Here is a 27,828-nt window from a genome sequence, read left to right as displayed (position 1 = left end):
TATAATTGAAATACAGTTTAATTTTGTTATGAGAAAAAAGTTTTTCTTGTGTTCATAACGAAAAGTACAAAGATTCAATTAACTTTTAAATTACTTTATTTCTAGTTTCTGTGGGCAAATATGAACACTCTAATATTCACCATCGATGATCCGCCAAATAGTACTGGATAAGGAATCACCTAAAGTTTTATTAGTTATTAAATGACCGTTAAATCGTAATTAAGTATGAGAAGCAGCAGTAATATAAAAGAAAAGACATTATAGAATGTTATACGTTTTTATATATTCTTGTTTATTCCCTATACTCGTATTCCTTTCTTATTTCTTAACTTATTATATACTTTCCTTATTTCGCTCTTTTTGCCTTCTTCTTTCTGTTCTGTTCTCGTTCATTTTCCATTGTGCCCTACTTTTTCTTTTTTTTTTTGGTTGGTTTAAGCATATTTCTTCGAGTAATCATAAAAGGGTAGCTCATTCTATTAGAGAAACGCACGTTGACTATGGTGACGGGGATTGCCCTCATCCGCTGAGCTTGCTCAGTAGCTCGGGTCCAGGTTGTGGTCGCAACAAGACCTTATGGGTCTTCTGAGGGGGCCTTGAGCAATCTGGGCAAAGTAGCTGCCTCTGCTCGTATTCCTGGGTTAGCTTCACTTGAAGTAGTATGGTTTCTTTTGATTAAAGTCTCTGCCGGATACGAGAAACTTTCGCGTCTTTCTTCTCGCCCGATCCAGCTTCCTTTTGTTCCTGAGGTTTTTTCCCGGGTCTTGAACGCACGAGTCTCAGTACTCGCGGTTCTCTTTCCTCAATCCCCAAAACACGGTCCTCTGGTGAACCTCGGAGGGGTCGTAGCTCTTTCGTGGAGAGGACTGCTCAATTGAGATATGCAACAATGTAACAGAGTACTATAGTTGCGACACATCGGCACTTCAGGAGAATAACCATTCGGGGGAATTTCATTTCAATGGTATGGTAAATTTGGGTTTCTGAGGATTAGGTGAAATCAGTGGTGACTCGTCAATGCCAAAATAAAATTAGGACCATGAAAATCAGGACATTAGCAATTTCCCTACTCATCTCTGTATGCACTAATATACGAGAAAGAATATCGAAATTGAATTTATTCATTTCTTTTCCAACAATATCATTACAAAGTAAGATTTTCTCGTGCTTTCTAAAATGTCTTTATACTGACAGCGGATAGAATTAAATACTTAAGTTCAATTTCAAAATGGTTCTTATCACTTAAAAGTTTAGACATTAATGCTATTGTAATAATAAGTAGAACTCGCAAAAAGAAAAGAAGAAACATTACCATTTACTCCTGGCTGTATATTCCTGACCAAGGGTTTGTCTATATCGATGGGTTTGTGATCTTGATTATATAGATTTTGATCAATTATACAAAAATATATCCTAAAAGTTACTAATACACACATGCACTAGAATGGAACATCATCCCCAGAAGAAACGAAACTACCGCAGCACTAGTTAGAACAGTCAATAACCATTAATTCATCAGCAATAATAATCTTACTAATATAAACTCTATTCCTTGTGTTGTTACAAGGTCCAAGGGATAAAATATCCAATGAATATCATTACCCAATTAACAAAATACAATCAACTGTGATCCAAGGCGTTCATCAATATTCATAGTAATTAAAATAATAATTGTGCTTATTGTCAGCTTCGATAAATGCATTGCTAACCGACAAACCAAACAATCCATATTGTGTATTCCTTTTATGTGTGTTACCAAACACCATAGGATCTCTTATCACTTGTGTAAAAGCACTTTCAAATTTCATCTAGTAGTAATGCACTCACATCTAATATACAAAAATGTATCATGTGACATTATTTGACATACGAAGGAGAGGTTTCACTCGTCGCATATCAGAACACTGTGTTGCAATTCCCGATATGTACAAAAATTCTACTATGTGAATCTAATCATCACTTTCCATCAATGTCTAGAACTTTGTGTTTATCAACATGTTGTTTCTATCAAACCAGTTGCGCAAAAACCAATTCAATTATTACTCTTCATGCGATTTAATTGATAAAACATTCCTGTTTAGGATATCAGGCTCATGATCTAATGCAAGAATCCATTAGACTGTGAATGCGAATTTACCGCGCTTTTCTAATGAAATATTTTACCTCACTCTTAACAGTCAATTGGGCAACGTACACGTGGTGCAAGTTCTAGTGTGGGTCTACATAGCTCCAGCACAATTAAAAATAATTATTTTCATATAAATATTTATAACCACTAATGTCTAAAATGATGTATATGAGCATCCATTGAACTACTGGACATAATTTCTTAATCATACTCAGCCTCAGTCAGAACTTTCATTAAAAAATATACAATTTGTAACCTCACTATTAATTCATTATCAATTCATTAGCTTTTCTCGTTTTTATATATCGAATACAGGGCAACAACAGGCTTCATCGTAGTATATTATGTACATACGAAATATATATATATATATATATATTGTTTATGCTAATTTAATTCAACTAGCGATACCATCTCTATGCTGCATTAGATGCGTATTAAAATTCGGTTATGTGACTAAAATCAAGTAAACTTTAACGCGCTTACGGTGAACTTGGACGGTTTACAGAATATTAAATTGATAATTTATATATAGATATATATGTAAGGCAATTACTATTCGATATCTTTCTACTTGCTACAAATGCATGTCAAATAGAAAAGCGAATTCAGTTGAGCTACTAATTGACTGTCGATGACTCTCAATGAAATACAGGAACAGGCTCGTAAGGAATCTCATTTTCGATTTTAGTCACATTACTGTTTGGATCTTCACTACATAATATCTTTAAAGAACGGATTGTTAAAGGTCACTCTTATACACCAAAAGGCCTTGAAATCCAGTCCGTAAATATATAATATAAATGAACTCCGATGGAATCAATAAACTCACAATTGTTCGATATCCAGCACCTCCTATGTACTGCTACAGCTTTGTTAGATTCTGCTGTCCATCTCGTACCATTATACTCTTGCTTCTGTCTAACAAAATATCAATTTCTGATACTTTATCTGTATAGCCACCAAACATCCAGCTAGTGCTCTAGTGCCCACTTTGCTTACTTCTCACTTCGAAAGGAACTCCGATCCACAATCTACTGTACTGCTTACATCCCCCTTAAAATAATTCTAGCTTGTAAGCTGTCCCTGTTTGTAAGACGTAACCGTCAAAAGACTATTCTCACAGTAAACAAGCTATACGTAATACATCTGCGCAAAAAGATATTCCAATTACGATTGTGCCTCAAGATAGGGACGTCATCCTAGGATGCAGGCGTAGGATTGGCGGCTGGCGTCGGTACAGCAGTCGCCTGTTTCGCTCGTCTACGTTTATTAAGAAGAGGATTGTTCGTGTGATCCAGTTGCTTAAGACCAGCTGTATCGTAATCGACGCGCATCGTCGCCAGAGAACGAGTCATTTCCTCCTGAACTTCCGGCCAGAGTTCCTCGCCCTCGCGTAAGACGCGCCTAGTGTGCAATGGCGTAGCGGGCACTTCGGTGTGCTTCTATATAATAAAAAGAAACAATATATATTCAGTTTCCACATTCCTAAAGAGAGTTTAAAAATTTACTTCACTATTTTATAATAATTTTATATCTTCAAAATCAATATCGATAATTACATTAATCCATTTGTTACGCATCACTTGATCGATCTGCAACCTTAGACCAGGATCAGTGCACAGCATCCCTTTAATCAAATCTCGAGCCTCGGTGCTGACGTTCGCCCACTCTGGCGATGGAAAATCGTATTGTCCTAATCGAATCCTCTTTTTCATACCTGGCGAGATAGCCAAGCCGTGATTACTGTAAAACGGTGGGAAGCCGCACAGTCTGAAACGGAAGTCATATATCTTTTATATTTTTTTTACTCCAGAGTGATTAGAGTAAACTACATGATTCACGTGGTCGTACTACAACTACCGATCCCTTCTATACTATAAAAACAATGCATTGAAAACCAAACAGGATAAAAGAAAAGAGATCAAGCAAATAGTGCATAGCCACTCGATTAGATAAGTTTGAAGGTTAAGTAATTATCGCCAAGTATATCGACTTTAGTTTTCTCTATTAATTTACCCTGTTAGATATATTTTATGTGATCAACGACTTACAGTATGTACATTATCACTCCAAGTGACCAGATGTCACAACTCTTGTCGTATTTTTCAGGTCCCAGAACTTCTGGCGCTAAAATGACAAAGTAACTGCGGTAAATTAATCTGTAGATTATTAATTAATTTATTAGATAATTAATTAATTTAATGTAATTAATTCCACGGTATTAATTCCAATGGAAAAATTATTCATATACATTACAAGACATTACTCAATGGACATGATCAATTTGAGTAAATTAATTCTCTTCTGCTTACCGACATAATAAGGCGTATAGCAGGGCGTCTGCAACGTGTCTTTCAAGTGCGTTTCCTTGGCGAAACCAAAGTCCGTAAGCTTCAGGATCCCAGTGCTGTCTGAAATAGTTGCGCAACTCGTTAACACATTAACGCTTCGTGTTCGTCGACACTCGATAGGCACATGCTAATCAACCGCTGAGCCACTCCTATTTAAAGATGTCCCATACTTATCGACAAGAACATATAAGTATCATTCGTCCCTGTTCTAGTACGATGTCGATGACACCGTGCATACTGAACAATGACTTACTGTCTTCAAAAGATTATTACGAATTAAAATAAGCAATAAGTCCAAGAGCAATACCCTGACTGTTTTACAAATTCTGATTAAATCCAAGAAATCATAAGACAAAAATGTCTCACCGGTTAAGTAATAAAGATCATATAGTTTGGATAGAAACTAAGCTCGATGATTCCTGATAAGAATGCCAGAGCAGCAATGACGAGTTCTCTAGGAAGCCTTCAATTACTTTCTTATCATGCTCTTGTCGTTCATACAAAAAAAAATCTAATGGGCATTGAGTGATAGTAACAAAATAATAAATTCCTGTTACCAAACACAAACTCTATTACGTAGCTATTTTATTACAGAGCAGTGTATCGTCCCCTGCTGAGAAACAAACTAGTAAATTGACTTGGGACCTGTAGCAATCTCTTTTAATGAAATTCTATTTCTAACAGAGTGACTATAAGTACTTCTCAAATTCTCACCAGGCTTAGAGTAGAGAAGGTTTTCAGGCTTGAGATCCCTGTGAGCAATATTCATGTCGTGGAGATGTTTAACCGCCACGCAAATCTCGTACATTATTTGTGCGGCCTCTGTAACGCAAAGAAGAACATGATGGCTCAATAAAATATAACTGCTGGTACGTTGTAACTTTATTATTGACTGAATGAGATGATTGTTTTACCTCTCTCCGTGAAGGCACCGTCCTGTCGGTCTTGTATCCTCTGGAACAGTTCTCCTCCCTCCATACTACGACAATTGGGTCATAAGAAATTTGTATCTTTAATCATATCGTGAAGTACCGTACAAATTTTTTTCATATTATTTGGAAGCTCATTATTTTTATTCAAAGTTTTTCCTTACCATTCCATTACCACCAATAAACACTTGTTTCCGCTGTACGAATTCTCATAGACATCTCGAACTTGTACGATGTGCCGGCAGTTCGATGCTCTCCAGTGTAATTCGACTTCTCTTCTAGCTTTTACGCAATCGTGTAAAACCTGAAATAGAAAGGAAAAAGATTTCAGAATGCAATAAAAGACAAAAGAAACAAAATTTTATTGATCTAATCGTGAATCTTGACTCGCCGATATTAAAGATTCGAGCGATATTAAAAATTTGTGCCCCTCTTGGTACTACTTGTGATAAGACAAAATACACTTATAAACGTTTACCGTTTCCAGATATTATAATACATTTGTATATTAGCATCGTACTAATCTTGTATTATTTTTAAAAAGGTAGGCCATGCCTAAGTATCAATCGTTGTATCAAAAGAGAAGAGTTTCGATTTTCCTTCATTAAAAAAAAAAAGATCATTAATCACCCTTTCGCTTTTTCAATCCTCATTCATTTATAGATAACAAAAAAACACAGAGTGATCATTCGGAAGACAAATGTTCCTTTCACACGAAGGATACTAAAAAATTGGAGAGAAAAGAATCTAGATCAAATCATCCATAAGCGTAAATTAAGAAATTGCCATCTGCCACATTACTGCCAATAAATCCTGAACACAATCGCCAATTTCAAAATGAATCGAACGCCTCGTATAATAATATAATAAAAGTTGAATAAATAATCCCTGACTCGTCGTCTTTCAACCGTCACGACGTCAATCCTGCGACATATTCGTATACGGTGCGTGTACAGTCAACGCATTAATTTTTATTGAATTACGCAAAAGCACGATCACGGAATGCCTTCGCCTTTAATCGGCTGATCATTTAAACACGCATACAAGAGAGTCATACGCCTACCTACAAATAACAGTCAGACCATATAAAGGGGAGACGTCTGAACACGTTCGTTTACTTGGACAGTGAATGTCGTCACTAAAAAATCACGCTAACTAACTTCAAGGAAGTCATTGAGAAAGATAACGCAGTCGGTAGGTCTACGTAAATAAAATTAATGAATTTTACGCAGTACCTATAGTAAACTGTACTTATCAAACGTATCGGTTGTTCATCTATCCGAATGCGTATATAAGAAATACATATGGAATTGGCTATTAATAGCTACTGTGCGATTCCTATTACGTATAAGATAACGGTTAACATCATTATAAATCCTTGGACAAGTGTTCATTCGGTTCTTAAGCAGGATCCAAATGGCTGCCAATAAACTAGCACGACTCTCCTGTTCCAAAGACTTCTTACTTGGAGTAAATTTGTCAGACATTGGTTACACGATCTTTGGTCCAGATTGAATTGTTCCATTGGGTAAGAAAACGTGTCTGGGTCTTCTGGAATGTATAAGTGTATTTTAACGTGGAGAAATATTTTAAATCTTGTACCTTTCAACGTATTACGAAATGTTTACATGTATAGAAATATTATTATCCTCTGTCTATTTGCACTCAGTGCCACGAGTAAATAACCATAGTGCAGTTTCTGGCGTCGCAAGTGAATCTGGTAGTTTCTCAATCTTACAGCGAACTTCCGTTCTCCAAATTAGCAACGTGACTAGGTCTTCCAAGAAAAGCAAGCTGCAGGGAAAAAAAAAGAGAGAATCAACATAAATTGCCAACGTTCATTGGCCAGTAACGTTTGGCTGAGGTAATTCAAAAATGTGTGTCACGCTGACGCTGACCATAGCTCGTGCGTAATTTTAACTGTATTACAAAGAAACTTCAAACTTAATAAGCATTCTGTCTTATGTTTAAGGACTGTACATTTTTTTTTGTCTTCCACGCAGTGGCTATACTGGATTATCAATCTGTGACAAGTAAGGATTTCACAGGTCGCTGTACTTGAGTCAGAACGATTCATGCATAAGTTATTTGTATATCTTTTTACAGCCGTCAAAATTCTTAAGATATCACGTAACTGGAAGACCAATACAGATACGTACACGAAATAAATTATTATAGGGCCATTAAGGCCAAAATGAAACAAGCTATTTATTTATTACTCCGTTAATTCAAACCGTTCAGAATCATCAAAATCCAATGACCGTAGCTCCACGCGTATTTATGCTTTTAATAATATTCAAACGGTCTACCGTGTAAAGTAACGTTCAAGAAAGACTGCATTGACTCCTATACACAGCAAATACTTTTCCGCTTACGTCGACGAGACTTTCGTCAAAAATAGCCTCTGCACTCATGCGACGACGTTCCTTAAGTACATATCAGGAAGCAACGGGATTCCATTTCCATCTTGGTATACACAAAAGTCGAAGCTTCGTAAAGTAAATGTCTTTGACAATAATTCTCCAGAATCGTTAAAAGAAAAATCACACTGGACCGCTATACATATAAAACGTGAATTCAACGTCGACCCAAGAAGAGCGTATGGTACATCTTAATCCAGGAACGGAATGACGTCACAGCCAGTGACGTAGACTCGATAGCGTCGTCCTGGGCTTTAATTATTTTCACAGCTGATTCCGCGCGTTAACGTGCTTTTCCGCTTACAGTTGTTTATATTCACGTAACGTGGCTAAAGCTATCAGGAAGCACTGTTTCCCCATATTATTGTCAATTCTGAAAACTGGCAATGTTTCCATGACGGTTAGGATAATTTGAAAATTTTCAGGCTCTTTGTACGCTAATTTTATAGTGGCCGCTGCCATATAGCGCTACTGACAATTTTGTTTTGAATATTCTAAAATACTAGTCGCTCTTTTGATATATTTCTATTGTATATACACGTTTATTGCCACGTATCCGTTTCATCCATTCACGTACGATACGTGGACGTTAACTATTATGACAAACTTTGACTACGCGTTATTCGAAGGTCGGCAATAAACCGTCATGGAGAGTCAAGAAAGCCACTTCCTATTTGTATCTTGATAACTATTGGTAAAATCTCCATTAAACCTATTTATTAATCGTACACCAGTTTTTTTTTAGAGTCATAACCAGCGCCCTTGACACTTGGAAATTCTCTCAGCAAATTTCAAATCTTCTGGGACTGAAAAGTTTTTGCAATGGAATTCCCAATCAGTCTCTGCCAATGCTTGGTTCGCACACTGGAAATATATATATATATACTTAATCGGTAAGCCTCGTTCGTCCCATTGATCTTCGTTGATGATTGAATCTTTAATTTGTGCCATAAATCTCTATCCATGAGACATTAAAATTCCTGCACTGATGATTCCGCGACAACTAAAATACTGTGTTTCTGCATTCTCCGTATTTGGATGAAAAAAATTGAATTTTCAGGTGGACGACTGGGAGCTGCACAAAGAAGAGGAAAGAGAGATAACAGGAAGAAAGAAAGAAGGATAAGGAATGCGTTAAAGTTAAACTTACAGGAGTGGAATCGTTGAATGGGATATCACCGGATATAAATAGAGGATGACTCGAGCAGTCGGTTACGCTTGGACATCGCTACCCGATCATCGTCCAACCCCAGGTCGATAGATATATGGTAATGAAGAAGGTATGCATACAAAAGGTACTCGCAATCCCACGCTTAAAATCAAATAAGGATTATACAATTTTTTTTCTAAAATGGGTTTCTAACAGACTGACTACCCATTAACGACAATCGAACTGATCCTTGACTGTCACTGTTGTCAGCAATGAATTTCAACTATAAAAAAGTAATGCTCGAGGTCAATGCATCCTGTTTGGTTTTGACCTTATAGAATTTTCAAGACACGAGACAGCATGGAAAATATATATTAAACAGGATTTCTAATCGCGGCTAATGGCGGTTAAAGAGGATTACGATATAATTGAATTTCGCGACTCTGAAATAATTAAACGCTAATAAACTTTGTACCTTGTACACTAGGCAAACAATGAAGAACCTGTGCCAAGCTTCTTTAATTCGAGGTATCTCGTGGCTTCTCGGTAGAGTGTATAGCTCCAGAGACAAAACCAATGAGATACGTGATAAAAATACATCGCGGGCTAGATTATCGGAAACTTACACGTGGACGAGGCGTCAGGGATGAATGACTGACACATCTTTACAAGCGTCCATATTTCTAATCAGCTATCACATAAGTGATCAGTACAAATATATTCTGGATACATTGATTATTCGCTACGAGTATGATATTTTATGATAATCAAATATCACGCTAATCTGCCGTTTTCTAATGAACAAATTTTCGGTTATATTCGTAGTGAAAGATACATTTTTTTAAAAGTCCTACACTGCTACCACATAAATCATGCTTTTTTAATGCTCTGTTATACAGACACTAGTGTAAATATAACAGAGAAATACAGCGAAGCGGAATAATGTGTTCCATGAAATTTGTGTCTTTTTTTGTTTCAAAAAAGCACAACTGATACCGAAGATATTTATAGAGTTTTCTCAACGAAATTCTCGACTTAAGTACGGCCCTGCCATCTTAGGCAGCAGGCCCATCCTGTGTAACAAGCGCAAGGAAATAACCATAGCAAGCTACATATGCATTTGTTGTCGAAGGTTAAACTGTGCAATTAATCCAGACCGTTTGGCATTGAATTAATAAGCGATTCGTTAAACTATAAGATTGTATAATCGCAGTAGCTCTGCGCAGCCTGAAAATGCTTTACCGTGCACTAGTGCCAATATAGTTGCATATAGAAAGTGCGCTCTTCCGCAGTCACAATTACTTCAAGACCAATCGATTCAATCCTCATAAATTATTTCATCAAACTGTCGCCTAAGATTGATTTTCTCGCAGGCGCAATCTCAGTAAATAATATCTGGACGTATATAGGTATACAACAGTGAACATGCATTGGTTACGTGAACTATATATCGCTTTACACTTTTTCTTTCCTTTCGGACACTAGATTAATCATCAAGGACACATGATACGACACTCATCGACACGAAGGATATGCTATACATAATTTCATTAATTGGAAATACCCTGTTTACGAAGTTGATTCAAAGCACTGTAGCAATTAAAAGGTTAAAAGTGTAGTGAAAAAATATTGTAACTCTCATCAGTTTCCAGAAATGTCCACCAGACAATAATTTTTAGAATTTTGAAAATGGTTAAAATAAATTTCCATTGAAAAAGAAAGTAGCTCCTACTAATGCACGTTAATGTCGGGGCTACGGAGTAATGGATTATATGTCAGACAGTCTTGAAATCTTCCTAGGACTTTCTCCATCGCACACTGCCACTTGCTGAGCAGATAGTAAGCGTCATTGCTTAATACGTAATTCCCCACGAGTCAGCACCGTCGCATGCGACGTCACCGGTAGTCAAGGAGACATTAATTTTTTTAATATAATGAAGATTTAACTGAGACAATTCTAGTGCACAGCATCCATAAGATTAATTATCGAGCACAAGGGACTTACCTTCAGAGCGTATTTCTCGCGGGTGTTCCTGTCGTAGCATTGGACCACCTTGCCGTTTATACCGAGACCCAATACGTGGTTACTGATCTCATAGTCGTCGGTGATAGGTGTCACTTTTGGTACACGTGCGTCACCTTTTGGCACTATTGGATACTCCATGGTTTTGCGTTTGCTATCTTGCTGGAAGTCCTCCTCTCCCTCTGGGATTGTATCCTTGACTATTGCGGTACTTCGCTTCCGCTTCCCTTTCTCGTCTTCCTTCTTAGCTTCACGGACGGCCGACCTGTCCGTCTTCCTGCAAAGGAATTTCTGGGCCTTAGAGAGTGTCTTGTTGATTGCTCTCATTGCTGCTCGATACACAGGAATCATGTACTGGGGGACACATGTAAATACATAACCGCGATTACACTCTGAATGGATTAATGAATGAATCTATTGACTCAATGATTCTTATATATTGATTTGGCGCAATTCGTTGATAACGTTCGCAACGCGATGGCAGTGTCAACTTTTGTCAAGTGTTCAGAACTGATCGTGCCTTTTACGATTGTCTGATAACTCCCAGCTCCTCCATTAGGTATACACGGCTTTACCACAGTTTGTCTCCACTTTGCACTGATCTCGTTCATTTTATCATAGAGATAATTCAACAGTGTATCCTTATCCGAAGGACATGTAGAGAATGGGACTCCGATGGCAACTTGAAGCTTCGTTCTGGATTTTAATGAGATTTCATAAGTCACTATAAGAAATCTCTTAATATTCATTTACTTGTGAGACTTCTTGGAGAACTCATAATTTTTAACATTACCTAGAACACATATATGACACGTATAATACCACAAGACATGTTGTTTGAGGTGTATCAAATATTTACCTTATCTAAGTAAACCATAAATAGACAGTTGTAAATGTCATTTGTAATTAGGCTAATACGATGGACTTGGTTGCCATGCAAAATTGTGTGAGTAGTTCGATGACTGTTAAATTAACAGAGTCCAAATTGAGACATCTGTCGTAGGCAATTCTCTTTATAGATTGATAAATTGTAAAACCATGGATATTATTCAAGGTAATTTAATTGTGCCTTCCAGACATGATTGAAAAAATGGAAAGGTAAAAAAAATTAAACATTTCTACTGGCATTACTTCAATTAATTTTTTCCTCTTTCTTATCTTTGAAAAATTATATTCTCTCTCTTCTGTAACACCTATGGTGTTAATATATACATTATTAATCCAACCACTTCCTTCGTGGGTACTAAGGTCGTTTAATTTTTTATTTATGCTGACAAGCAGAAAAGAGAAATGAACAAGTATAAGGATACTACCGACTCCCATCATCATCATCATCATCATCATCATCATCATCGTCGTCGTCGTCGTCGTCGTCGTCGTGAAATACTATATGCCCTGGAGTCTTGGTCTCTTTACAGGTGGGTATCAATATTTTATCTTAACGGTTGCTATATTTTTCCTACGTCAGTAAACATTCATCCTTTCCATCAGGTATATGATTACGTTACGTATTGCGCGAATACGCCGCCAACAACTTACGGGTATAGTGGTTACCTTGTGTGTATCGTCTTACCAAATATTTGCACTGTCGTATTATTCGCACACGACGTTCTAATAATGGGTATCAGTATGTACATGTTTTAGCATCATTCATCAACTCTCAGGATTTCATCTTATAACGCACTGACTTATAAACAAGGAAAAGTTAATAACTATGCACTCATCCAATATTCGTAACTTAGAGTGATAGCCATATTGAAAAATGTCAACTAAGGATCAGAATGTCAATTCACACTAAATCAAGAGAACGATTGTAGAAACTTTCATTTCGTGTATTAAATCTGAAGAAAAAGAAGGAATGTTCAGCCTCGATTAAATTTGGTAAAATCAGCCCTGAAAAACAACTTTTAGACAGTATGTGTTGTCGAGAGAGGAAAAGTACGCGACACTAAGAATACAGATAGTCCTCGTCTCGGAGGAATTGTGAATTATTAGAGTCACTAAGCATGAAGCGATAAGAGTTTTTTGAAATGTTAAACAGTCATGCGGATAATCATATTCAAATTTTATAAAAATGGTGATACGTCTGTTAAAAAATTGCGCCAAATCTTCGTGGTATTCTAGCGTATCGATTGAAAGATGACTGAGTGATATGGTTATTGATGACACCGAGAAGATACTAGTAAAGAGAGCCAGAGCCTTATGGAACTTTATATCTGACGGCTAGTGAATACAATATGCACGGGAGATATACTGGAACCAGCATAGATGTTCCTGAAAGAGATTGAAATGCTATAAAATTTGTTTAGGACACAGAATATATAGGGCCTGGACCTCCTTACAAAATTTCCTCAGTGCTGATAATGAATTTGATAAAGAAGACGAAAATTATTATCATCCAAAAGATGAGCAATGTATCATTGACGATGCAACAGTCAGATACAAGCAGACTGTGCAGGTAAAGCGAGATAAAAGGACAAGAGTTAGCTGGATTATAAGCGTTCAGTATTAAACTATTGACAGAGACCTCCAAAATGTCCACTTAGCGGAGGACTTCGGCATTGGTGAGCTCAATATTCGAAAGTACTTTTCTCAAATCGTGGTGCACGGCAGCGAGGAAGCGTCATCCCTCTGAATATCCAACAAGAAGAAGTAGAAGACACCGTGGTACGAGTGATCATTTACGTAAAAAAAGAACCAATAGAGGACTCGACAGGTAAACTTTTCCCTTCCTTCCCAACGACCATTCTGTTAAATCACATTAAAATTCAGTTAAAAATCCAACGTGAGTTCACTGAAGGAACCAAGTAAAAGTTACGCAACGAATTGTTTCGTTGAAAAAAAAATTCCTCGTATTATTTCGTGAGTCTTATCAAAGCGAAACTGACTGACGCCACCGGGCTCTTGAGATAAAGATAAATTTAACGTGGTAAAATCTAACGGAATATATGTATAATGATAATACACGAGAATCGATACTTTCTCAATAATCAATATCCCTGTGCTGCTTGTATTTATAATTCAAAGATGCTAGGTTATGATAAACAAATTTGTGAGAGGATAAAAAAACAAGAGCAGCTGCAATTATTAGACAGGGTTGCAAAAGTAAGCGTGTCTTATTATGTCCCATTCTACTCAGTGTCTACCTGTCTCCTGATATCCTCAGGTTACTTTACGTGTACGAGATAACCTCTTGTAGTTGCATTCTTTTATGCATCATACATACAGCAGAATTAAACTCATACGTGACACTTATTTCTCACAGTTTTTCTCTCCGAGTTGATATTTATTAAATATCGTCAATTCTACTGCATGTATTTCGTACGACAATCTTATATGTCCAGTCAATTTGAAGATTGATATTTCCACGCACTTTAGGTTCTTGGAGTAATGTAAGAAGCGACCGAAACTCGTCTCCTAGGTGTGTCACTTCTGGTCGAGTGGTCGGGCAGGTTTACCTGGCGTCCAGAAAGTATACCTGGTGCTGGATGCAGTGATTACTTCTCGGATTATCTTGAACACCTTCCACTTGCTGATGGACACTAACAGGTTTAATATTTCTTTTGAAGTACAGTACGTGGAATTAAGAAAAAAGATTTATTTTAACTACGCGAACTCTTGTCTTCCTGAGGCCATGACACGCGGTACGAAGATGCCTCAAGGTTTACCCGAGTACGACTAAACGCTTCCCATCCGAGAAGCCACTCTCGAACACACTGACGACCCTATCTGTAATGTGACTACGTTTGTGAGGCGCCTCTGTAGGCAGTCTTCTTAGGATGTGACTCATTCGCAGGGACGGCTCTGATATCCAGAGTGCCCTGGGTATTCTGTGAACGTCAACTGATTTTCTTAAGGATACTGTAGAATGGTGATCACTGTGTCAATGAATGATGACAACGATTTTTCATATTCTCAGACTTTATTTACTTGTCGATACTAGTATAATAATAATTATAAAATTATTATCAATATAAATATTTTGTTTTTATATAGGCACATTTTGTTATGTACATTGCAGTTTTCCCTTGGATAAATACCTGTCATTAGGTATTTCGTACTTAATTCATATTTCTATTTATATCTGTCGGTGTCAATTGACAATGACAATATCAAACGTCGACACGAGCACATTGAATAGTGAACTGTTAGATTGTTGGAGTCTGAATTGTTTGTTTGTATCCTTGAGGAGAATCAGTTCTTTTTCCAAGCAACAATCATTAGCTATGATATACAAGAGTAAATATTGGAACTAGAATTTTCCATTGGCACAGCTGTAACTAAGGTCACGCAGCCATTTTGATTTGACATACATGTTTTTTTCTTCTATTATTCAATGATATCTAAGAGCTCATATAAATGTGCGTGTGAGATTGTCTCGGTTTTTTTTTGAAGGCTTAAGCGTAAATACCTTACAATCGCGTCTCTAAATTTGAAATTTGGCCAACAAATTCTTTAACAACAGCTCAAAAATAGAGGATATATTCATTTCGCGATACTCATGAGAAACTATCTTCGTTATTTTTACATTATGCGTTGTTATCTCGATAGAAATCTTTTCTCTGCTTTAAACAGATTTTATTGTGATTCGGTGACCGATTGATTATCTCTTTCGCTTTTATCAGGTTACACTTAATTAACAAATTTAAAGAAACTTTTTTTTAGTAATAACGCGCAGGTGGCAGATACATTTTGTTGGTTCGCGAAATTAAAAAAAATTTATTAAGTAGCTTGCATTTCAGATACGTTGATTCAGAATTGTGAAAATATATTGTACAGAGATCAACCATCGTAATTCGACATGAAACATTGTATCCCAAAAAAAAAGAAACAGAAATTCTGCGCACCGGATAAAATAATATCTTCCACTTAGCTATCCAGAAATTATCCTTTTCAAAGTATACCTATACAAAGTACCAGAGTGTACAGTTGACGCCATTTCGCAACAATTATTATCGTATAATTATTAATAACTACAATTAACAATAAAATATGAAATATACATTTAGTTAAGTATACGCATGTACAACGATTAAAATCTTCTAATCTACATTAAGTATTCACGCTTCTCACAGAAAAATACATTTTATATTGTCACGTCCGAACAAGTTGAAAACCAGCGGGTGTCCGACAAAACAAAAAAAAATACTTGTCGCACCGTTCACATTTAAGTAATACCAAATATCAAAGAGAGAAAGAGAAGAAAGAAAGAAAGAAAGAAAGAAAAGGAAAAGTTACACAAAAACTTCTCGCTAATTTCGTGAAAAGTCAATACCACCACGTCAACCACCCGTACTCGACGCTTCATAGATAACTAGAATCTTTGACGCGACACTTTACTGTCCCAAAGAAAAGAAAAGAAGTGTTTGACACCCTTACATGTATATATCAAGGCTTCCCGAATAACAAGTTTAAAAGTTTACAACGATTTATCACAAGTATTACCCTTTTTGCGTATATTGTATTTCCTAAGAATACATTCCCCTTTCGACCTTCGGGATAACTCGTGGCTACGTCCATTCTCGAGAAGCACTGTAATATAAGTCCTAAGAGAGTAACAGAGAAGAGAGTTGGATAGTCGTAAGAATGAAAACTCCATTCAGCGCAACTTCTGTCACAAGAAAATGAAATACCAACGAACATTCTAGATCATCGCGTAACAGTCAATGATATCTCAATGAAAATATTAATCAACATCCAACGCTGTTCTTCATACATTGCACTCTTAGGTTATAACTTGCAATGTACGTATAGCATTTGTCACCCCATCTGAGTCTCAGGTTCGGTTTTGCAGTCTTGCATGGTAAGAATGTAAGGCACGACACTCCCTACGCTTACCCTGCCGATAAGGCCTGCGAAGAAGAGGTCCTCCAGGACACGAGGATTGATCGAACGCAATGGCGCAAGCCTTAGCAAAAGACGCGGAAGTCTGTCAGAGCCGACACGCTGCTGCAATTCATTCCACGCCGCGTCTTGTAGAACTTCAACCTTTTTCCGCCACACTCCGGCCAGTACATTATCTGTCGGTATAGAAAAATCTTGCTAATAAGACAAAACAATGCAAATCGATCTCGACACACGAAGTTCATGAAAGCAAAGACCAATTGTCAATGGATCTATATAAAGAAATATCGAACCTGCACTGAAGAGAGTCAAAGCCTTGAGGTATGCATACTCGGCAGCATCGACTTGAAGTTTATGAAGTGAACTAACGCAGTCCTGTAATCGGCATATGTGTTCCGTGACCGATTTGACTTTGCTAGCAGTGATCTTTTCCTGTGCGATACTGGCTTGAAGGTGATTTATTATCGAAGTTAAAATACTAGGTAGTGACAAGGTGTACGCGCACTGCGCGAGACCTAATGTAAAAAGCTGACCCCAGGAACTACGAACTAGGGTGGTTTGCACTTCTGAACTGCAAACACAAAATGACGAGTATTGTTTCTATTAATGAAAATAATATCCAAAGATAGTCGAGCGATCTGCAGTCTCGTTATTGATCTACTTACGGCAATGCCTGGAACGCAGGAATTCCTCGGGCCCAATGTACGGATAAGAACAAGAGCCTGGCGGCACTTTCACAAATATAATGTATAGACAAGTATGCAGGTGCTGGACTAGGCGCCCTCAACTCGAACAACGTGTGCCTTTCGAATAGCAATTGACCAGTCCATTCTTCCTCCGGTTCTCCGGAGCCGTTGACGCTCTAGTAAAGAAACATAAATAATCCATAGACTCAATTGTCCCGATCATGCAAATACTTCTTTACTGTGCTATACGCATTAATCAGTTAACAACGTACATCACCAATGAGTTTAGCCATACTGTCCAAAGCATGTGAGATGAGCAAACGTTCTCTTGCTAGGGTCAAAGGGTCACTTAGGTCGCTGTCGCTACTTTGGTCCTCCATACTGGGACTCTCAGGTTGTTCCCAGGCTGGCGGTATCTCCGGCGTGGACTGCTGTGGCTCTGGCTTGACTCTGGTGCCACGACTTCCAACCTTGGTACCACCTGAATCCCCCAGGACTGGTTTACGCTCGTGCTGAACCGCTGCAACACCCCAAGCTTGCTTATGTTTATTACAACCCACAAACTATGGGATGCAATAGCTCTCTTTGTTAATACATAAGGTCTCGGTATGTCCTCGCTTACCGAGAACCCTTTTACCATGAATTCAGTGAACTTACAGTCACTGCGCATACCCATCGCCAGGCACTTCTGAAGTCGACAGTACTGGCAACGATTGCGATGATGCTTGGTAACCTCGCAGGTCTTGCTACCCCTGCACTGATATCCCAGCTGCTTCCGGATACTACGTTTGAAGAAGCCTTTACATCCCTCGCAGCTAATTGCACCATAATGCCTTCCACTGGCACGATCACCGCAGACCACACATAATTCCAAGGACAGACCCAGTCCCAGTGAGCCACGTACGTCCCTGCCTAGTTTAACCTGAATGAATATAAGAAAAAGAATCTCAAGACAACGAGCCAAACGATCAGAGAAGATGTTCAGTAGATACTCTAAATAATTAATTAACCATCTAACGGACTACTGTGCATTACCTCGACGTCAACATCGCTAAGATGCTCTATACCGCTGTGCAGATGAACCATTCCTGGAAAGTTTGCCAAATTTCGAAAATCACGACCAAGCTGATGCTCCGTCTTGACGTCGTGAAGACTGTCCACGTGATCATTTTGGTCTCTATCCATGTCTCTCTGAAATCAATACACCAGATTGCATAATGCAACAGATATTCTCGGTAATGGCTAATAAATAATTCTTGAGCCAAGCCTTCTCGTCCTCTCCTGCTTGCTTCTCTATGCTACAGCCGGATCACACCCTGAGCGATAATCACTCTCGAATATCGTGCCAGCCAAGGTCCTTGAAATACGTCTTTGCGCTCACTAAAAGCTGTGTCACGACACGTAAAATACGTTTTGCAGAAGAAAGAAAAAGTAAGGGACAAAACTAAGAAGCATATATGACTATTTGAACGACGCCAAGTCAATTCAATTTATGTCCAATCTAAATAACCTTGATGAAGCGTGACCTTGATCCCTTGTATCATCTTCCAATAAAATTTGTTCTGCATAAAACGTAGTGCTGCACTATTGTGACGGGACGGCAGACGAGTAAACCTTAATGCACAAGAAATGCAATTTACCTCTATCTCCGCATCTCCACTGTGATCCATGCCAGGATGATGTGGCAAACCGCGAAAATCCATTCCCACCGTGTGATCTCCCTCGTTCTCATTCAAATTTTCGTGATCGCGCTGCTCTCTATGATCTTTGTCCATGTCTCTGAAAGTCACAAAAGAAAAGTATGTAATACACACAAATTAATCGTACTCGATGTCAAGATCTATAAAGATTCTGTAAGGTAAATCAAATTCATACAGTAAAAATTGTATCACGGTGGATATTTAATACAGATTCAATTATGAGCTTTAATTAAATATCTCAAGAGATATCAGACGTCAATCTGATAAAAATAATCGACGCGCCAGTCTTAAAAAGTAACTCGGATCATAAAGTGCCTCCTTGTATTTTCCTCTAGATGAAATTTTCATTGATCACGTTTCATTTACCACAGTCGACAAAAACCATTGAAGGCTAATCGCTAAGACCCATTAAAAATAACGAGACGAATATAATGACCTATAGAAAATGACAAACGCCAGAGTTAACAATGACGTAATACTTGTTAAATGACTCGACTGACATCTAAATGTTATCCAGATATAAACTATACCTGGTCACTATAACAGTGTCATAGATCATGCATGGGATTGTTCGGTGTTACAATTAACGTCAAAAACTCCACAATAATTGTCAATCTTAATAATAATAGTAAAAGTCTCATCCATGAACAAGTAAACGCGACAGTTCACTAAATTCTTGTAGAAAGCATTAAAAAATATTTTTCACAGAGATGAGAGAAGAATTTAATGTTGACGTCGTTGCGCTTCCTGTTATCCTAGATCCCGAACGACTTAACACGGCGACGCAGGTTTTACTGGTGGCTTTAAGAATTTTTCTAATAAGTCACAAGGCAAATTTCTCTTTCGACGATCGATACGTTATTACGCTCGAGCTTCTGCGTGCTGAACTTTCTTGGTTATAGCTGTAATATTACACGAGCGACGTATTCTTTCCAGAGTACTGAAGCGTGTTACGTGAATGAAGTCTCTGGTATAAGATCTCGACGATATCATTTTGTAGCACTAAACGATTGCGAACACACGAAAGAAACTGATGATAAGCTTGAGAACCAGCAGGGTCTATGATAAAAGTACGATGCTCGAACGGTCACTCGGTTGTAGCTGATGCTGCTGAGCAAGTGGTGTCCTAAGAATGAAAACTAGAGCGTTTGCCCTCATCCTGCTGCCCTGTCTTTCCCTCCTACCGGCATTTTAAGAAGTGAAAGAGATGCTCCCGTAGTCGGAGGCTCTTCTGTTCCTATGCGGTATGTGTGCCTCTGCATGCCGATACCCCATGCTCCTCGCTATATTCTACCTGTCATAGAGCGTGTGGTCCATTTACCTGTGCCCGGACTCCATCAGTTCAACTACCAACAGCCACTCTACTGGGCCAGTAACGTATCGAGATACTTTGGAGCCACCTTGAACGGATGCCCCTATTACAATTCAGTTACAGTTAAGAAAAGATACTGACAGTGAGCTTAAAGAATTTTATTGTCAAAATTTGTCTACTCCTCACAACTTAGGTCCTTACCTTGTTAAAGAAATATCCAAAGAGTCGTGTCACCTGATGCTTTATCGATTGTGGAGAAATTCTGTCTAGTAGTAAGGCACCTCACTGGATTGGAGCAACAGTGTAGTAAGATAATGCCAGTGGTGGTTGATCAAAAAAAAAACTTCTAACGCACTCAACTGTATCCAGACGCGTTGTGATGCAAGAGGAAAAATTTGATAAATTATTTCAAGCATTGCTTCAAAAGAAAGTATTGTGTCCCATGATCTGTTACTGGTTTGATATCTCAGAATGACTTGAAAATGAAAAATGAAAAAAGAAAAAAGCACCTGGCGGTCACTTCCACCGTCCAGTGTAGACGGGCCGACCGCTTACCGGCGACTGTACGGCGTAGCCAGGAAAGGTCACCGTGAGTTGAAAGTGTACCGAGGTAGCCATTTCGTGCGACGTTTTCGATCGGCCGGGAGTGTAACTTCGAAAAGCGTCCCTCTCACTTTCGTGGAACAGACGAATCTGCGCCTCGTCAATTTCCGTGTGTCTTACAATACGGAAGAGATTGTGTGAAAGATTATTATCCACGAGCATCAAGTTCACAGTGAATTCCACAGCGCGTTATCGCATACAGCTACGAAAGAGAAATAAAATAGAGCATGAAAAAGAAAAAGAAAAATGAAAATATTAATAAACTAGAAAATTCGTACCATTGTTCTATTTTTTTTTAAGGATCCTATGATTTTATTCCTATTTTCACATCAATCCACTAAACAGTAGAGGAAAACATTGAGAATTTCAATGAGTTAAAAAAATTCTGTAGTTGACATTCAGCTTCCTCGAGGACACTATTCTATCAGAGGTAGAATCAATCTTCTTGTAGATATATATGTGTGTGTCGTAGACGCGTCCTAATGGTAGCAGACTACCAGTCGGTTACGTATTTGAACTCGACCGAAAGCTGAGAGTTTAAAAGCAACCTTGCACAGGTGAACACAGAGACAGTAACAACCGAGCCAATCCGATTGGCCGTTCTCTGCACTGGCAGGTTGGCAGGTCACTCTCTTAGTGCTACGAGAACGACCAGGTGCATTCTCGCGCCGCTTGCCTGCTCTTCCTATACCTGAGTTCTTCACGCTAGCGCAGGCCGGAGTGGTGGCCCTAAGACGTTTGTAGGTTATGTCACGAGATGGTTTACGACTTATGGCTCGTTGGCCTCCCGCCTCGTGGATTTACTGAAGAGACGGGATATTAGTTTTGAAGAATTTCGTAACCTTAATCATTAAGTTTATAATACTTTTAATATTCTACAACGTACCAGTCCCTTGGAGATTTTAGATAGACAAACATTTCATGCCAACGCCTGATTTGCATTCTTTGGTACGTGAGCGCTTGTGCCTATCGCCAGGTACACGAAGATTCTTACTCGTGAAAAGAAGAAGCCTGTGTCCTCCAAAGAGTTATGACTCGGCAAATGAAGACTGTGGGACGCGTGGGGTCCTCCGGCAGGGATGTGGTTAATAAGTACCTTCGCTCGATTTAAAGTGTGATATATCTTCAATGATTTTCATTTAGTCCAAGTGAACGTCGAGAAGGCCTAGGTTTAATTGGGAGTTTGTGTCTTTCTGAATATAGACGCCAACGCCGATATAGGCTCTCTATATATATAATTGCAGATAAACCCTCGTAAATATTGATATTAATTATACGCTCGACTGTCCCAGGGCATCGTAAATACCATGAGTAACCGCCACGTGTTACGATTCTTGCTTCTCGGCAATCAGTGCGACGCCATTAATCGACATTCTGTTCGACCTTTGACGTCGAATTAGTCATCGAACTTCAACAAGGATTTCGAGCACGCGTTCACTTCTTTTTACGTATGCATTTTGCGGTACGCGATAGACAACAATCGGCGCGAATTCTTATCGATAAAGAGCGAGGACATCGATATCGTGGCAAGAATTTATTTTCATTTTAACGACAATGTTTCGCTGTTTTTGAAGACAAGTGCGCAATGCGCATGCGCAACCGTTTGATCCTATACGCGGATATCAATGCGAACGACTAAATCGTAAAACTGATTAAGTTTTTTACAGAAAAAAAAAAAAAAAAAAAAAAAAAAAAAAAAAAAAAAAAAAAAAAAAAAAAAAACCTATTATACCTACCATTTACAAAATAAATTTCAACTGAGATTCAATGTCTAGAAGAACCATGTATTCTTGTGAACCGTAACCTTTAACTCAGCCTATATAACGTCTCAATAATTCTTGTAACTGCGGCATCCACTAAAAATCGTCATAGAAAAAGTAATTATGCGTAACTATTATATGGTGATGCTAGCAAAGAAACCTGCCAGGTAAAGATCACTGCTGAGTTTGAAGGTTATTCCCGTGTTCATTTGTCTGAGAAACCAGCAAGTATTTTTTTTATCTTTGTGCCACCCGATGCACCAAAGACCGGCAGGGATTTGTCATCTTTTTTTTTTATGCACCCGTTGCATGGCACCATAGCAGGTGACACGTATTTCAAGATATTCTTTTACGTATGATGAATATATACACTCAAAGAGTATTAAACAGGAATTCGCTTGTACTTGTTTTCAAATATGCTTAACTGTCCATTTTTTTCTATTCACTCGTAAAATCAACAACGATGCTAACCGATGATAGCCGATCGTGTCTGGCGAAACAAATTGATGTCAGACTGGACGCACGAGACGCTTGTAAATGATATATATATATAGAGAGAGAGAGCTACAGTGCGTTTAAATATTACGTATACATTGACTTACAAAGCATTCGTCGCGGCTTTTTCATCGATACCAGAGACGCTGCACGTATTTTTAACAGAGACACGTTTATATTCCCGATAAGAAAACGCCTTCCGTGAAGTCCGTGCTAATAATGTGATAAATCGTGTTTTTCAGATTGAATAAAACAAAAGAATGTCGGATATACTCGTACATGTACGTGGATGAAAATACTAAGGAGCCTATGAATTGAGACGTAGATGTAAAATAGGTTAAGAAAACATGAGAGGGCCGCTGAGATTTCGTCAGGTTGTAAACAAACGTGTGCAAATTACATGGAGCTCTTTTTTTTTTCACTGCTGAGATTTGACAATGATGAATATTATTCTCGAGTTTAAGACCATCCCGAGTGTACTAGAGTTTTGTATTGTTTTATAGGTTCTCGGCCATTTACGGAGACGAAGATATGACGCACCGAGCAGGGCGTGCACGCAGATCGCTTCTCTGTGAGCGAACCTTGGCCCCAAGAGGTTCGCAGCAAGCAACGACTTCGTAACGTTTAAGCCACGAAAACAAAAAGGTCTTGAGTTCGCGATAAGCACGATGACAGGCGAGCTCTTACCTTTATCACTGGATGCGACGATGAATCCAAGCGCGCATCATTTGGCCAGTTGACAGCTGCTACCAGACTTCGCCACCCATCTACGGGTTAGAGTTCATAACCTCTTCTAACCTTTACTTTACCTTTCCATTGCCCCCTACCCCCCTGGCTGACCGCCCAGCCCCACCGTTCCCACCGTTCACCTTCTTGCCCACTCGACATTGCATCTACGAGCATGAAGTAACCTAATGTATATAGATTAACCACGTCGAGCGAGTCGTTCGATTTCGACTGTGGCGCCAACTTGAATGGACGATCGAGGAACTAAACTGTTTAAACTGTACTTGATTTCACATAGAAATATAAAAAGCATACAAGAATGAAAAAACAATTAACTGAAACTTGACCTCTGGAAATATCAATTAATATTTTGGTTAAAGTAATATCGTCAGAGGTAATATCTTTCAAACAGGTCCGAAGAGAGCGACCTCTATCATTGGAAGAGATGGGGGAATCTGAATTAAAATAAATTATAAGCCTAACAATTTTTAATTACAGGGCTAATGAGATGGACGTGAAGATCTTAAAAGTTTCAATTTATTGTAAATAATATTGTTATATCTGTAGAACACAGCCGATCTGGTATATACCTATTGAGAAAGTATATCTAGTCTACTATACCCTTTTTCTTTTCCAAAAATGCATTTGAAAACCCACATTTCAATATTTCAATTACATAGCCTGCATTAGCGTTACATTAATTATTCTAGAAGAATTTTAAAGAAACTAATTTATGATGCAGGACATTGTGTAACTGTTAAATGTGAAATGGATTATTCAGTTAACAAAGGCTCTCGCCAGCATGTCATTCAGATGGCAATAAACATTCTTTACCTAATTTACGCATGGTAATGATTTTCCAGCTACTAACAAAAATTCGGCATTTGTTCATTCGTTCCTTGCGAGAAGAAAGTTTCATATAAACGTAACGTGTTTAAAACATGTATCATAATCCTAATCTTTTAACACTATTAATAATTTCAATGCTAGTTCTTGTCAAACAATCTCTGATATTATCAGTATCTCTATAATAAGCGCAGCAAGTATAATGTCAAGGCTGAAAATTGCCGAAAAACTATTTGACTCCGTCACATTCTAATCAATACAAAATACGTAAATATAATTTCATTAATTATAATACATCGCGTTATTGGCTATCTAGATTATTAATGCGGAGATGTCATGTGATATCACAATGTTATAATTTAGTCGACTGAGATTGTCTTTCTAAAGTATTACAAGTGCAATTAGATTACCTTTGATTAGTATATCCAGTTCCACATAAAATGTTCAATTATTTGTTGTGACATATTGCCGTTAAAGTTTAGGAATTTTTTATAAATATTTGATCTATATACTTTTGCAAATTTGAAGTTTTTATTCCAATAAATGTGAGAATCCTTGGATATTTTTAGAAAGACATTCTACGCTCCTCTTAATACCATGAGCATTAATAGAATACAAATTTAAAGTTGAATTGTGCATTTTGTAACAATTTCTTTTCAACATATCTACCAAGCAGTAACACAAGGCACTATCACTGTGATTAATATTATGTAGCGAAGTTCCACGTTCAACTTTTGAAAAAAAAAATCATAAATGATCACACGATTGTTAGTCTAAAAAAGATCATATTGATAGACACGTATCGATTTTTGTTATTACATCAATCCTATCTACTACAATTGAATTTGAAGTACTTTCGATAGGTACGCTCACGAATATATACATGAACACTTTTGCTAAATACTTATGTGAAGATTGGAAATAATTTAGAGTTGTTTTTTACGATTTGATAATTATTGTTCAGAGAATGCGCGTGTTTCATTAAATTGTCAGGCGATTATGACTGCAGAGACCGATTTATAGAAGAAAGCTTTTGTACATTGCACTTTGTGATCTTGAGTTTTATTGTACACTTTAATAATTTTTTATGAAACTATTTAATAATGTATCCTGCATCCTCATGAAGGCTCGTAGATAGATATGAAAACAATAAAGAAACATTGTTAACAATAAGACAAAAAGTTCAAGAATGCATTCCAAGATCAATCAGCCTTCTAATATTGTGCTATATCATCAAGATAATTTTTAATATTCATAAAAATAAGAAAACTGCACTTGTTTTCATCATTATAAAAAATGTCATCTCCAGTCAAACAGTTTATCAATAAGATCAATAATACAAGTTAATAGTACTTGTGAATTAATATGAATGCTATCTCTAGTAAACATACCCATCTTTTTATGTAACTTATACTAAGATATATATGTTACATACATTGAATATCGAAAACACCACAAGGATTTTATGCATAACAGTTTTTTCTTGTTCATTCGTCGATTATTTTGGTATTACTATATATTCATAGTATACTAAAGTTATATACGATTAATTAATGGTAGATAGACATTAATGGTCGTATCTACAATTCATGTATTAGCAAATCCATGATGTTACTAAGATTCAATAGTATGTCCGGCGTAGAGTAGTATTTGATCGTAACTGTATCACACATATCTGAAAGTAACAGTGCCCCTTAAGTGTTTCTTATCCTTGTAACTTTGTCGTTCACTGGAAAATCTCTAACATTCATTTAACTTGACACTCACCTATAGCAAAAAATCTATGCACTCTGATGGCCAAACACTTCTTGACTAGCAAACACAATGTAGAGAAAACCATCAGGATCTTTTTCCCTTTGATACAATTGTGACATAGTCATACTACCACTAGCCATACTTCTTTGGTTCACCAACAGAAAAAAGGCCTGGGTCGGATGAAGCTGTAGCCTGCGTCTGAATTATTAAGAGTAAACAAATACATTGTTATTACTGCATAGTTGTTATTACTAAATCTATCTCACCTAATGATTTTGATCAGTTCCGCAACTGTCAAGTGATCAGGTATCAGAAACTTAGACTTGTCCATCAGTGGCAATTGTTTCTCCCCATAATATCGTTCAACTATTACAGGAATCTTATTTGGATATTGTTCTCTTATTAATTCCACATCTGCCATGCGCTGTGCTGAATTTTTAAAAGCATGAAACAAATAAGGAGTATCCATTGACTAAATTAAAACTTTATTCCCTCGATAGTACTGCTCGCAAATATAAGAAAATTCAATAATAATTCTGAAGTAGTAGACTATTCGTCATCAAATGAATCTCAATCCACTATAGATAATATAATCTTCATCGAAGGTCAAAGTGGAACTAAAAATAAAAATCCACACGTAATAAACTAATAGACAGAACTAAGAGATCTTCCAACGAGCAACAATAATTTTATTACGAGAACAAGATTAGAAAGAATAGAAGATATTATTAATCAGGTTTCACTAACCCCTCCAGAACCTTTTAAACTTATTATTTCGCATCCCTCATATATGTCAAGTAATAACTCAAAATAAATATGATATTTCGTTATTATTACCCACCAAGGGGACGCTTTTCCTTAAAAGTCTTCGGTGTTAAACTCATTCTCGAATTTACTGTTTCACACGACTATCAACTACTACGACTTATTTCAATGATGACAAATGATGAATATCAACTGTGAGACTTTCTGAATAATCCCGACGGCTCAAAATAATGGCAACGTGACGCTTCCCCAGCGTCAGGTTGTACTGCGTTAGCTTGGACTATGCACAATCGATAAACATATGTTTCACACAAACGTAGCCGATCGGTGCT

General features: G+C 37.5%; 3 protein-coding genes and 1 long non-coding RNA gene across 24 annotated transcripts; 1 reads left to right on the top strand and 3 right to left on the bottom strand.

Annotated features, from left to right (window-relative positions):
- Positions 1 to 382: 382 nt before the first annotated feature.
- On the bottom strand, positions 383 to 14,752 carry LOC107267395 (MAP kinase-activated protein kinase 2). 11 transcript variants are annotated; one of them, XR_003059585.1, is made up of 10 exons: positions 11,580 to 11,630; positions 10,987 to 11,358; positions 5,576 to 5,715; positions 5,397 to 5,461; positions 5,197 to 5,304; positions 4,444 to 4,542; positions 4,183 to 4,258; positions 3,691 to 3,901; positions 2,961 to 3,573; positions 383 to 866 (listed from the first exon to the last, which is right to left on the bottom strand). XR_003059585.1 is itself a non-coding variant. In XM_025084735.1 (10 exons), exons 3-10 carry the CDS (start codon positions 11,353 to 11,355, stop codon positions 3,331 to 3,333), a joined length of 1,311 nt encoding a protein of 436 aa, XP_024940503.1. In that variant the 5' UTR covers positions 11,356 to 11,358; positions 13,532 to 13,752; positions 14,151 to 14,752; the 3' UTR covers positions 1,047 to 3,330. The 11 variants fall into 11 exon arrangements, 10 of the variants coding, with proteins under 10 accessions (XP_024940503.1, XP_015594539.1, XP_024940504.1 ...); XM_025084735.1 differs by lacking the exons at positions 383 to 866; positions 11,580 to 11,630 and adding exons at positions 13,532 to 13,752; positions 14,151 to 14,752 and having other exon boundaries at positions 1,047 to 3,573; XM_015739053.2 differs by lacking the exons at positions 383 to 866; positions 11,580 to 11,630 and adding exons at positions 13,532 to 13,752; positions 14,151 to 14,752 and having other exon boundaries at positions 1,047 to 3,573; positions 10,987 to 11,281.
- A 155-nt stretch (positions 14,753 to 14,907) lies between these two features.
- LOC107267393 (nuclear receptor subfamily 2 group C member 2) lies at positions 14,908 to 24,523 on the bottom strand. Of its 9 annotated transcripts, XM_025084727.1 has the most exons (12): positions 22,036 to 22,245; positions 21,428 to 21,952; positions 21,056 to 21,351; positions 20,748 to 20,831; positions 20,556 to 20,649; positions 19,175 to 19,313; positions 18,570 to 18,725; positions 18,192 to 18,456; positions 17,807 to 18,069; positions 17,514 to 17,710; positions 17,142 to 17,419; positions 14,908 to 17,024 (listed from the first exon to the last, which is right to left on the bottom strand). In XM_025084727.1, the coding sequence occupies exons 5-12, from the start codon at positions 20,570 to 20,572 to the stop codon at positions 16,765 to 16,767; spliced, it is 1,575 nt and encodes a 524-aa protein (XP_024940495.1). In that variant the 5' UTR covers positions 20,573 to 20,649; positions 20,748 to 20,831; positions 21,056 to 21,351; positions 21,428 to 21,952; positions 22,036 to 22,245; the 3' UTR covers positions 14,908 to 16,764. The 9 variants fall into 9 exon arrangements, with proteins under 9 accessions (XP_024940495.1, XP_024940496.1, XP_024940499.1 ...); XM_025084728.1 differs by lacking the exons at positions 21,428 to 21,952; positions 22,036 to 22,245 and adding an exon at positions 24,092 to 24,523; XM_025084731.1 differs by lacking the exon at positions 20,556 to 20,649 and having other exon boundaries at positions 22,036 to 22,237.
- Positions 22,864 to 24,458, top strand: LOC107267398. Of its 2 annotated transcripts, none has more exons than XR_001537606.1 (2): positions 22,864 to 23,778; positions 23,908 to 24,458. It is a non-coding gene; the product is annotated as an uncharacterized LOC107267398 (long non-coding RNA). The 2 variants fall into 2 exon arrangements; XR_001537605.1 differs by having other exon boundaries at positions 22,864 to 23,791.
- Positions 24,524 to 24,650: 127 nt separating the features above from the next.
- Positions 24,651 to 27,757, bottom strand: LOC107267397 (protein lgg-2). 2 transcript variants are annotated; one of them, XM_015739059.2, is made up of 4 exons: positions 27,573 to 27,757; positions 26,998 to 27,160; positions 26,744 to 26,929; positions 24,651 to 26,651 (listed from the first exon to the last, which is right to left on the bottom strand). In XM_015739059.2, the coding sequence occupies exons 1-3, from the start codon at positions 27,613 to 27,615 to the stop codon at positions 26,758 to 26,760; spliced, it is 378 nt and encodes a 125-aa protein (XP_015594545.1). In that variant the 5' UTR covers positions 27,616 to 27,757; the 3' UTR covers positions 24,651 to 26,651; positions 26,744 to 26,757. The 2 variants fall into 2 exon arrangements, with proteins under 2 accessions (XP_015594545.1, XP_015594547.1); XM_015739061.2 differs by having other exon boundaries at positions 27,479 to 27,756.
- Between the last annotated feature and the right edge of the window lie 71 nt (positions 27,758 to 27,828).

Source organism: Cephus cinctus, unplaced genomic scaffold, assembly GCF_000341935.2.
Source record: "Cephus cinctus unplaced genomic scaffold, Ccin1 Ccin1_scaffold0401, whole genome shotgun sequence".
Lineage (NCBI taxonomy): Eukaryota > Metazoa > Arthropoda > Insecta > Hymenoptera > Cephidae > Cephus > Cephus cinctus.
This window is presented reverse-complemented; position numbering and strand designations above follow the sequence as displayed.